Source organism: Carassius gibelio, chromosome B24 (assembly GCF_023724105.1).
Source record: "Carassius gibelio isolate Cgi1373 ecotype wild population from Czech Republic chromosome B24, carGib1.2-hapl.c, whole genome shotgun sequence".
NCBI lineage: Eukaryota > Metazoa > Chordata > Actinopteri > Cypriniformes > Cyprinidae > Carassius > Carassius gibelio.
In genome coordinates, this window is record NC_068419.1 from 17,492,642 (window position 1) to 17,505,206 (window position 12,565).

A 12,565-nucleotide genomic window follows, 5' to 3' on the forward strand; every position below is an offset into this window, starting at 1 on the left:
TGCCACGGATAACACATTTCAGACCCCACATCCACCTTGCATATTGCAGGTATATCTTTATTAAATAAAATAAATATTTTTACTGATTTGTTTAATTTATTGACGCACATCTTACATTTCGAATCTGTGTATTAAACTCAAACTTGTTTTATCACTGACAGAACTTATAACAATTTGCTGTACTCTGTTCAGCTAAGTTCAAGATAATGTGGAATAATTTAATTGCATATGAAAACAATTTACTTGCAAAAACAAACCGATAAAGTTAAACTTATGGGAAAAATAAATACTAATGTAAATATAATTATGAACACAATTACTCTACATCAGCCTAATTTCCTGAAGTGCATGTGTTCCACATGAATAGCTTTTTCCCTAATCCTTGTACATAAATGTCAATAAACAATCACTTTCTATTGGGTTGTGTTTATGTTGATTCATACACGTGTACACAAGTTCTCTCTCATCCTTACACAGCTCAAACACTAGAGAGCAGCACAAGAATCTCTTCAATATGCGTGTGACTGTTAAACATGAGAGAAAAATATTGAAATATGCCCAGAATAAGAGCAAAGTAACAACAACAATAATAATAATGATAATAGGTAGCCTATCACTGGAAAATGGAAAATTATTCATATAATCATATATATATATATATATATATATATATATATATATATATATATATATATATATATATATATATATATATATATATATAATTATTTAATTAATTAATTGTTCACCTCTTATTGGTAAAAAGTAACTAGAGGGTCCACCTCTTCCCGCCCATCGGCGAAAGCTTGATCGTAATTGGTGGAGAGCGCTGTCAATCAACAGAGCAGCTTGGCTCTCCGTTGACTCGGTCTGATGAAGAAGAGAGTCGAGGAGAGCAGCAGTCATAAACCCAAGCGTTTGTTCACTCAGGAGGAGTATTAATCGAAGATGAAAGTATTAACAGTTAATATTTTAGACACGCTTCTATATTGTTAACGTAAGTGGGGAATTCAGCGAGGGGAACTGTTTTATTAAGTGAGGTAGCGTAATAGTATCACCTGTGGGACTGGGCTTGCAGGTAAAAACCGGTATCGGTACACCAATAAAACTAGTTGACGTTTATAATAGCCGTTATGATTCCTGAGTGTGCCGAGCCCAGAAGCCGAATCCGGTGTGAATCCGGTCCGGACCGCTCCGGTTTGCTGCGCGAGATCCGGACCGACATCAGGAGCGAGCCGTTCACCGAGCGCTATGACGTCATCCCCGGCAGAGAGCTGGGCAGGTGAGGCGCACCTTTACCTGTCTACCTGTGCTCGTGTCAGTTATGGTATATTCATACATAATGCGTGTACTCTGAACCTCTTGTTTGTATTTATATGTACTGATTTTGAAGTCTGACCACTAATGCATGCTCAGTACGTTTTTGATTCATTCTAAATCCTACTTTTATTATAGTCTAGATGTGTGTGTGTGTGTGTGTGTGTGTGTGTGTGTGTGTGTGTGTGTGTGTGTGTATTGAAAATGTTTACATCCTAGAGTCCCTGTGTGTTCTTATGGATCTGCATTCTTAAATGGACAGTGCATGTATGCATTGCTTGTACTGCACTCAGTTCACTATGTGTAGAGTATTTGAAGTCTTGCATCACAGTATTTCAAACACCTACACTGGATAAAAGTGTGATTTGGCATTGCTTTGTCATTTAGATGGCTTTCAGATACTGATTTATTTAGTTAATAATTTTGGATACGAGTGTGTAAAAAGTCATGCAATTGCATGAGAACCGTTTACTTGCAATGCAATCTGATTCAGTTGTTAATGAACATAACTATATTGTAATCAGCCTAATTTTCTGATGTCCATCTCCTTCTACATGAACAGACTTCTCTCAAATCGCTGTGGATATTACATGCATCTATTGCTTGCATTGCATACAGTTCATATTCTAAGTCATGCATTGGTGCTTTAAGGTATGTTTTGGCATTGCTCTGTCTTTGAGATGGCTTTCAGATACATTCGTCTGCACATTTAATGAAACACCCAATAAACGTTTGCATGTTTACTCCAAGCCTTCATCTGAGTACAGAGAAACAAGAGAAACCACCAGATCACTGAGGTGCTCATGTTCCCAAACGTTAGCCGGAATGGTTCGGTGATTGGCTGCTCCTGCTGGTTTTGTTGTGATGGCTGTGCTTGTGGAGAGTCTGGAGACGAGCCAGTTTTATTCTCCAGCGAGTGATTTCAGAGGCTGCCAAAGGGTTATGATTCAGATTTTCATTCTGAGAATCACATTAGCCTACATATTGGCATTTATAGTCATGTTAGCCCAACAAAGTAGCAGAATGCTTGACGTTGTGTAGATTTTAGACGAACAGGTTTAGACGGATTGGTTTATACTGACAGTTTTTAAGAGTGGTAAAAATGTGAACTTGCGAAGTACTAGATGGATCAGTCATCATTCATAAAATGTGAGGAACGAACTCCTAATGATTGCTCATGCTTCATTTATTGTAGCCTCAAAATTTTAATGCGGATCAAATTGTTAAGGATGCCCAATATCTTGGTTGAGGTTTTTTTTTTTTTTGGGCTTTATAATTTTGTCTTTTCATTTCCATACCCATCCATTGTCCATTATTTCCATTATAATGTTGTGAATTATAAATGCATCACACAAATGATTATTTGAATTAGTCAGTATTTCTGTACTGTGTAACTTAGAAGGACTGATTTGAAAATAATGACCAGGTGTGTTTACATATGGTAAAAAAAAAATCTTGCAAATTATTGTGCATGCAATATAGGGTGATTGTATTTAATTTAATTTTATGTTGGACTATTATAAGACTATATTTCTATAATGTAACAGATTTGGAGAAATGTGTCATTCCATTAATTTCTCACTTGCTTGAATGGGTGCCGTCAGAATGAGAGTCTGATAAAAACATCCCAATAATCCACAGCACTCCAGTCCATCAGTGAACATCTGGAGAAGACAAAACCTGAAACACATCCAGCATTAAGATGATTTTAACTCAAACACATAGAGTCTATAATCCATAATAACACTTCCTCCAGTGAAAAAGTGTTCTGGTCTGAATCAGGAGAGAAATCTGCACAGATCAAGCAGCGTTTAAACAGATCTAAACTAATCTGTGTCTGGATTGTGATGACTTTTTCACTGGAGGAAGTGTTATTATGGATTATGGACTTAATTCTTAGTAATGCATTTGTTTCAGCACTTTTTATCAGCCGTTTTGACACTCATTCTGACGGCACCCATCCACTGCAGAGCATCCACTGATAAGACACTGATGCAGTGCCACATTTCTCAGAATCTGATGAAAAAATGAATCTACATCTTGGATGATCTGAGGAGGAGGAAACTTTTAAAAATATTTTCATATTTAGCTAAACTATTGCTGTAAGCTTCAGGAGTGTGTGAGGTGAAATCGCAGCAGTGCCGTGTGATGTTCAGATGTCTGGGAACAACCAGTTCTCTACTGTTGTGTGTGGACGCTTTAGCTTTAGATCAACACGTCTTCACCGTGTGTGTATGGGAACACCTTCTGCACGCTGCAGATCAGGCCTGAGGTATTGTGGAAGAGTGCCATGTAAAATGAGAAGTGTAATCTTTCACATATTTGTGCAACATTTTATCTTCTTGCACGTAAGTGCTAAGTTTTTTAATGTCGTGTCACAGATCCGGTAACAGCAGCTTGCCATTTACAGTTCTGCTGGTGGATGCTCTGCAGTGAATGGGTGCCGTCAGAATCAGAGTCCAAACAAAAGTGAACAGCTGCATGTTTGTAAAAAACTTATCCACCAAGGCATTTAAACCATCGCTTCTGGCCAAAATAAGAGTCCATGATAACATATCTTTCTCTTGTACACTCTAATATGTATTTAGAAAACTGCACCTGAATACTGTTAGACTTTCTTGAAAAATATAAAGCACTGTTTATTTGTATCTTTGCTCTGTTATATTTATCTATGCATGTGATTTATTTTCTATGCTGTTTTACTCACCTACAAAATCACCTCAATTACTGAGTCAAGTCATCTGGTGATGTGTAATATATCACAGACAAACAAAATATCACAATGCAAGTTTATATATATCTCATGCTGCCCTAAAACAAAATTAATTAGAATGTTTGCTTGCTCACACACTTTGTCCAGAGTTCAGCTGTGAATCCTTGTTATTTTTCATTAAGCTTATGCTCATGTGTGTGCGTGTGTGCGTGTGTGTGTGTGTGTGTGTAAAAGCGGATGACAGCACAGTCTCACACTGTTGTTTTAAACAGCATGTCATCAGCTGAGAGTCTCTCACCCTCCTTTCATAAATCTCAGGGGTTTCTTTCATTTCTGGGTGACTTCTGCTGCTTGATTGACTGATCTGTGCAGTGTGATTTATATATTTCTTCCCTACGTATTTCCCATCACATGTTTATTTAAAGCCCAGTCTTTCCGCTCTCTTTCCCAGAGAATCCCAGCTCTAACAGCCGAGTGGGACACCATGACATCATCGTGGTGTTATTCACGTGGTGTGGTGCTAAAAGCATCTGCTGTGCTTCTGGAAACAGAGCGGTGACCGTAGTATGATGACCCTGTCGTGGGAAAGCCAAGTTTGTTATTGATACTAGTGCATTTTCGTTTTATAACGTGTAACTTCTTAAAGTACTCCGGCGTTTTGGACCCTAGAAAACTGAGACTTTCCAAAAACGCTGCAGACCCTGTTTTAGTTTGAAAACTCTAGGTTTGTGTCTCAGTGTAAATGGACCGAAACTGAGACTTTTTGAACACAATTTCACTTCTTTTTTTCTTCTGTATTTCTGATCAAACAAATGCAGCCTTCATGTGGGGAAGAGACTTCTTTCAAAAACAGTAAAAATGCTATGGATCACATTATTATATCCCATATATATATATATATATAAAATAATAAAAATAATTTTGTGTCTCATTAAAAAAAAACACCACAAACTTTATTCCATTAATATTCTATATTTCCTGAACTGTAGCCCAACCTGAGGTAACAGGGTTTGTTTTGTCAAGACGTCCTTTAGGAATGGCAGTAAATCCAGATCGGTTTTCTGCATGCTTGCCTCTGTTTAACAAAAGTGAGGTGTTTAAAGGACACAGTCAGGTCTAAAAGGCTTTGAGATGAGGTAATGGTGTATTTCTCCGCCAGGGTCATGTCACAGACACATAACTTTCTAGCATGACTAGCATGTGACGAGCATGTTGCTAGCATTATTTTAGAATGATTAACATGTTGCTAGCATGTTGCTAGCTTGTTTCTAGCATGACTAGCATGCGACTAGCAAGTTGCTAGCATGATTAGCATGTTGCTAGCATGATTTTAGCATGATTAGCATGTTGTTAGCATTTTTCTAGCATGACTAGCATGCGACTAGCATGTTGCTATCATGATTTTAGTATGATTAGCATTTTGCTAGCATGTTTCTAGCATGATTAGCATGTTGCTAGCATGATTAGCATGTTGCTAGCATGTTTCTACCATGACTAACATACGACTAGCATGTTGCTAGCATGATTTTAGCATGATTAGCATTTTGTTAGGATAGATAGATAGATAGATAGATAGATAGATAGATAGATAGAAACAGTCAGATAGATAGATAGACAGATAGATATGAGATGTACTAGTCCTCTGTTGTCTTCATTCCCTGCGTTTAAGAGCTTTTGCTCCTGTCAGAGGCTCATCACCTGCTCTCTCTCTAGATTTACTAAATATTTGTGGCTTTTGTTCTGTTGGAAATGTTGCGTTTTCATCATGATACTTTTCTTCAGTGTCAGAGAGCGACTAGATTCAGAGTAAATAACCGAAGCTGCTCAGAGTCACTGAAACACTGGATGAGATGCACACATGCAGCAGTCCTGCGCTTCACTCTCAAACGTGCTGTGCATATGTTTATATCGTATCCCAATACTGATTTGATTCAGTTGGTGATGTGATGTGATTGTCATCTGTGAGCAGGCCTCTTGATCATACATTAGAGGAAGTGTTGTTGATTTACTTTCATTCTGAATCTGTGACGTCATCTTCTAGCAGACAAGCTCAGAGACTCCAGAGGATTACGGTATTTACCTCAAATCACTCATGTTGTGCACTTCCTCTACAGATTACACCAAACTTTCAAGTTCAAAGTCAAATTAACCTTAAGTAGCTTTTACCCGATCCTAAGTCTTTGCAGCTAGAGTGTGTTTGGGTGTTTCTTCTGTCCTCTTAGGGTGCGTTTGACACTGTTCTGTGCATGCCAGGCCAGTAGATGGCGAAGTCACACACGAACACTACATGGACACATAAATAATACACGTGCGCAATATTGTCACCATTCTCACAGATTTGCATTTTTTACGTTTACATGGGGACAATGATGTTGCTCTCAAAAAACTTTCACTTAAAAACCTATTTTTGAACGTTTGCATTGTCATGCCCCAAAAACATTGTTGTGAAGTAAATAAATGGCTCAAATCAGTGTCTGGGAAAGTTACTTTTAATGCTTTGCAATATTGTGTCACTCCCTAAAAAGGGACTAGTTGCTGTACTTAGTTACTTTTTATGGAAAGTAATGCATTGTGCTACATTTGTGTTGCTTTTTCTCATCTGACCTAGGTTTGCTTGTTAATTTTTTTGTATATATATATATATATATATATATATATATATATATATATATATATATATATATATTGTTTAATATTTTTTGTCTAATTTAAAAGCCCTTTTCTCTTGCAGTAATTTTGAGTCTCTCTATAGCGTTAAAATAACAGTCAAAGGGCAAGCATATGACTAACATCTAGTGCACTCAGAAATACAATGCATATTCTGATACAACAGCATCAGCTATAGTCTTTGACTAGAATCCAGTGTCTGGTTTTATTTAGATAAGCATACATGCATTTAAAACCCTCTGATTTTGACAAACAACAGCCAATGTTCACAGTCTCAGAAATCCTGATTAACTTTCGAACTCTCCTGAAAGCGTACTCAGACAGAACATCTGCTCTTTTTCACATGAACCGTGACCCTGCCGTCAACCCTAGACCTGCACACATGAAAGCCCCTGCGCTCGGGTGTAGTCTGTGAGTCCAGAGGCTCTGGAAATGTGCTGACATGGCTGCGGAGAGAGACCGAAAGACACCAGAGTCACCGAATCCCAATCATAGTCTGTTCCTCCAGCAGGCTCTCGTCTGGGTTAACCACACAGCACTTTCTGCATTCCACACAATAATAGAAGTCATATTTGACAAAACATCTGCACCACATCATGCAGAGTGTGACCTGGAAATTGTTCGTTTCATTTGTAAATCATCTGGTCACGCTGCAAAATGTTGTCTCGATTGGTTATAAACCGGGCGATTATGGACAAAAATGTATCATTGTAAAAAATTTTCATATCAGAAGATATTGATAATTAACATTAAAATGTCAACTTTAATTCTTTCAAGTTTAGAGACCGGTTTCTTCTCCTAAGTGAATGGTTTAACCAGATTAATTGTGGTTTTAAACTTTTTTATTTTATTTTTTTATTTATTTTTTTGTCAGAACATGATAAACACTTGGAAAACACAAATCTTACAGTATTCAAAACATTTAAGCTACTTGTTTTTTTTGTTTTTTTTTGCGTCTGGCACAGATCAGATTTTCTTTTTTTTTTTACACTACACAATTCAGATGCTGGCCGCATAATCAAGACCAATGACGAGTAAACACCAGTGTTGCGGGTAACGCATTACGATCAAATTACTTTTGCAAGTAACTACTAAAGTAACACATTAATTTGCAAGAAAATATCTGAGTTACTTTTTCAAATAAGTAATGCAAGTTACTTTGTTTCCCCTTGTATTGACTGACTGTATCGATAGTGATATTGAGCTCTTGTTACATTTCCTTCATCCTGGCAAAAAATAACTTTATATTAAAAACAAACTAGGAAGCCTAGCACAGATGAGAAAAAGTAGTTTAAATTAAAATTATTATGCAAAAGTAACTTTTTAAAGAGTAATGCAATATTGTAATGCATTATTTTTCAAAGTAATTTTCCCCAACACTGGGAGCGATGGACTCTCTGAAGCTCTGAAGAGTGGCAGGTGTAATGTGAGGAGATTAAGTTTCTTTATCACATTCCCTCGTGGCATTCAGCAGCACCAGATTAACGCAAGATCAGGAAATGAAGGTATGCCAAAGCCGCGCCGTCAAGGGCAGTGAAAGCCTATTAGGTTTTCAAAGGAGCGGAAGGTGCTTTAGTGTTTCTGAATCGGTCTCAATCAGAGCGATTACGAGGCCGTTGGGATTTAATGAACGCTCATGTGTAGCTGCATGCTTCGCTCAAATATCACACTACACTAACTGCAACGGCATGTTTACATTTTTCATTGCTAGTCATCTTCCTAAACTTGTGTTCTAGTGACGAACTTTACATTAAATCAGCTACTGACTGATATTGTATGCCAAAGTCCAATTTAGTGATATAGAAACATCATTGACATTATTGTCACCATATTGGATTTTGATCCAATGTGTAAATCCATCCATCCATCCATCTCTCCATCCATCCATCCGTCTCTCCATCCATCCGTTCATCCATCCGTCTCTCCATCTGTTTATCTGTCTGTCTTCAAAGAAATTGGTACTTTTGTTTAGCAAGGGTGCATTAAATTAAGTCATTTATAATGTTACAAAGTTTAATTTTTCAAATAAATGCTGCTCTTTTGAACTTTCTATTAATCTGTGAATCCTGAAAAATAAAATGTCATGGCTTCCACGGAATATTGAGCAGCACAACTGTGTTCAACATTGATAATAATCAGAAATGTTTCTTGAGCAGTGAATCATCATATTATTCTGATTTCTGAAGATCATGTGACACTGAAGACTGGAGGAATGATGCTGAAAATACAGCGGAGCATCACAGAAATACATTACACTTTAACACTATATTCATGTACAAAGACTTTACGTTGTAATAGCATTTCAATTTTTATATATTTTCCTTTGTTTTGATCAAATAATGCAACCTTGATGAGCAGAAGAGACTTTTTCAAAAAACTAATCTTTGTCCTCTTTGAAGCCTGAAACCTTTGGACCCCACTGACTCTTATGGACCGAAAACAGCTGAAATATTCTTCGAGTATCTTGAAGACGTAACTAGTTCTTTAATGAAATACTGTAGTTGATTCTGAAATGATCACTGATGCTTTTTGCTGCACCTTGATGTGGACAAAAATAGCATCTTGTAACATCTTGTTTTTTCCGTGGGTCACGTGTTGGATGGGGTTTGTTCGCATATATCATATGACTCATTACAGAGATACTTTACAGTCAGATTTTATTGGACAAGAACACTGTCCTCCCAGTTACCCATTAATCTCCACACTTTTTGAAGGAATGAGGGATGGAAATAAGGAAAACGTCCTTTTCTGAACCCGTGACTCTCACATGAGCTAGTGAGCCAAGCCTTTATGGTTTCCTTACAGGTCTGGGTTTAGGGATACAACCCAATTAAAACAAAATAGTAATTTCTTCATCTGTCCATTGCATTAATCATTTGCCAAGCTTCAGACTGAATGTGACGGCACGTTGCACGTGGAATGCAGAAAGCCTTTTCCTTATTCCTGCACGGGTTTGTGTTTTCCAACAGAGCACACATCTGTTAAACTGAGCAACAGCGATGCTTTAGCAGATCCACCTTGCTCAAGATGTTCTGCTGGTCTTGCAGTGCATTGGAGGCTGATAATAATAAGTGTTTTTGCTATTCTGGTCTCACTGTTCACTCTGGAGATGGAGTTCATGTCCTCATACGTTGATTTTCTCTCCCGGTCAGAGGAAAGTTTGCTGTGGTGAGGAAGTGTGTGGAGAAGAGCTCCGGGAAAACCTACGCAGCGAAGTACATGAGGAAGAGGAGGAAGGGTCAGGACTGCCGGACGGAGATCCTCCACGAGATCGCTGTGCTGGAGCTGGCAGCGCTCTGTCCACGAGTGGTCAATCTCCACCAGGTCTACGAGACGGCCAGCGAGATGGTGCTCGTCCTGGAGTAGTGAGTAACTAATCGATATCGGTTCTTAAAGTGACTCTGTTATGGGTTAGGAAAGATTCAAGGGGTTGACATGCATGCAAGGTCAAAAAACACTTTCATTGTCTTTATAATATGCATTTAATTTTACCTTACTCAACGACTTACAAACGATTCACTCAATGATTCATTTATTTTATTCAGACTAATGTGAAACCACCAAGTGTGCGGTTAATATGCTAATGTTTCGTGTAGACGTCAACATGAAACTGCTTGGGATTTGTTTTTAAAAACGACTCGTTTCAATGAGTCGACTCTTTCTCTCAAGATTCAATGACTTTATACACGGTGCAGATTTACGCACTTTCAGATTAAAAACTTTGCAGGATGTATTCTGTTACACACTGCATGAAAGGTCATCTTCCAAAATCCATGACAGGGGCACTTTAAATCTCAAGGTTGATCTTTTTATCCAGTGCTCCTTTCAGAGTCCCTTTATTTCTATAGTGCTTTATTTATAATACAGATTGTGTCAAAGCGACTTCAGAGATAAATGATTCTGGTATTTTCCTCTTTATGAAGAGTCACCTTACACAAACTGTTCAGATTCTTCTGTGAAGCTCCTCTGAAAGACAACAGAGTCATTCAGATCAATTCAGATGAATCATATTTTAAGCATGATGACGATTTCTGCTTCCCTTGATTTATTAAGCATGATCATCTGAGATATTTGCCCGCTGGTTATTAATCCTGAATACACTTCATTGTAATTTGGCATTTGCATTATCTTGGTAACAAGCAGCATTCATGGTGACGGTTGCCAGATTTCAAGAGTTTCAATCCCCCAGTCAGAACTTTTCTCACAGTGTTGTTTTCTTAATCCTCCCAACCTGACTCATCCCAAAACCCTCATGAGATTCTGTGGAATACCAAAGTTGCTCTTTTCCCATTGGATAAAAGCGTAGCTCTCTAATATCTTGCACATATTCAGACATGATGTTTCTCAGCAGGTGATATCAAGTCATAGGTCCGTTCGAATCTCATTCGGTCTGTGCATTAGTGATTTCACAAGCTTGTGAGTACAAAGTGTGCCGTACTTTACTCCGTAATCATTGGCCAGGATCACGTCAGGCGTTAAATATTGAGGTGAAATCCCATCCTATCCAATTAAGAAAGTGCATAGAGACTGATCTCAGCCCGCAGACCTGAGGATCATGGAGGTGAGTGAGCAGGACGCTGAAATAAGAGACGAGTACACGGAGAGAAAACAAGAGCGTTAATCCACCTATAAACCCCCCAAAGAGAGACTGAGCACGTCTCAGTAAGCACTCGCTATTCCAGCAACGTCCAGCATCCACACACACACACACACACACACACACACACACACACACACACAGTTAGTTATTGTGGGGATGCATGTGCACTGTTATATTGGGCTTCCCTTGCACCCAGATGATGACACTGACAGTGAAACCAAAATATTGCTGTATGGGTTTTTGTTTCTTAGGTAACACTTTGTTATATAATGTTATATTTATTATACAACCGTTCAAACAACATGAAGCTAATCTTGAGGGAGTCAGTCGCTTGCTTCATTTCTAAACGAATCAGCCATTTATTAATGATTTTTTTGAGGAATAATTCAATAAATCACTCATTAATAGACTTGCATCACCTACTGGCAGGTTTAGTGCTATATTTATTAGTCCATAATGGGCCTAAACCAGTGAAGGTACCAGCACAAAATCACAAAAGAAAAGTGAGTTTTTGTTGTTTTTTAGTTTCTCACAGCCCTACTCAATATCTGATGTGTGTTCTCCAGTTCAGCCAATGTTTTCATCCCACTGATGGTGAAATGAAGCAGATTTGATGTTCTAGAAAGGTCGCAGTGACAGTTTATTTCATTTGGCATGAAGTGGGTCACACATTTCTGGCTTCCACTCATCCGTATCCTCTCCCATACAATGAGCACAGATGGGATTCAACCCCGTCTCGTTGCACATTGTGTTTTGATCTGGAGTTTGATGGCTTCGTCAATTAATAAAATCTGGAGCAGATGATCCGCATTATTATTTTATAATACTCTCTGCGCTCATATCTTTCAAAAGATTCAAATAATTCTTGTTTTTTTTTTTTTTTTGGTCAAAGTGCATTGAATCCCTACACGTATGTCAAAGCATGTGCACTTTGGGATTGGACTGTAATGTAAATCCTCCAGTATAAAGCGAGTGGAGCGTGTTGGGTTGTTGCTGCGCAGCTGTCCCGGGTTGACCCGGTTCCCAGTGTCCGGCGTGAATGGACTGACCTCGCGGCGAGGAGAGGGGTCAGTGCAGGAATTTTAATCTGCCCCTCCACACACACAAGGCTTATAGACTCTTCCCAGCCATTGAAACTGACGAGATGCCTACATTCACAAAGAGTCGTGTTGAGGAAGAGCAGAAGAGAAGCCATGAAAGAATGGACTGTGATGAGGAAGAGTTGATTATCTGGTGGCGTGCGTGACCGTATCGACGGGTTCGTTGGT

The 12,565-nt window shown here is 38.4% G+C and overlaps 1 protein-coding gene across 1 annotated transcript in view; it reads left to right on the forward strand.

The window, feature by feature from the left end:
* Positions 1-846: 846 nt before the first annotated feature.
* LOC128013677 (serine/threonine-protein kinase 17A-like) overlaps positions 847-12,565 on the forward strand; it is a 29,795-nt gene continuing 18,076 nt past the window's right edge. The window contains exons 1-2 of the mRNA XM_052596815.1: positions 847-1,282; positions 9,850-10,062. Coding sequence (XP_052452775.1) covers positions 1,134-1,282; positions 9,850-10,062 — 362 coding nt within the window. The 5' untranslated portion in view covers positions 847-1,133. The remainder of the gene's footprint in view (positions 1,283-9,849; positions 10,063-12,565) is intronic.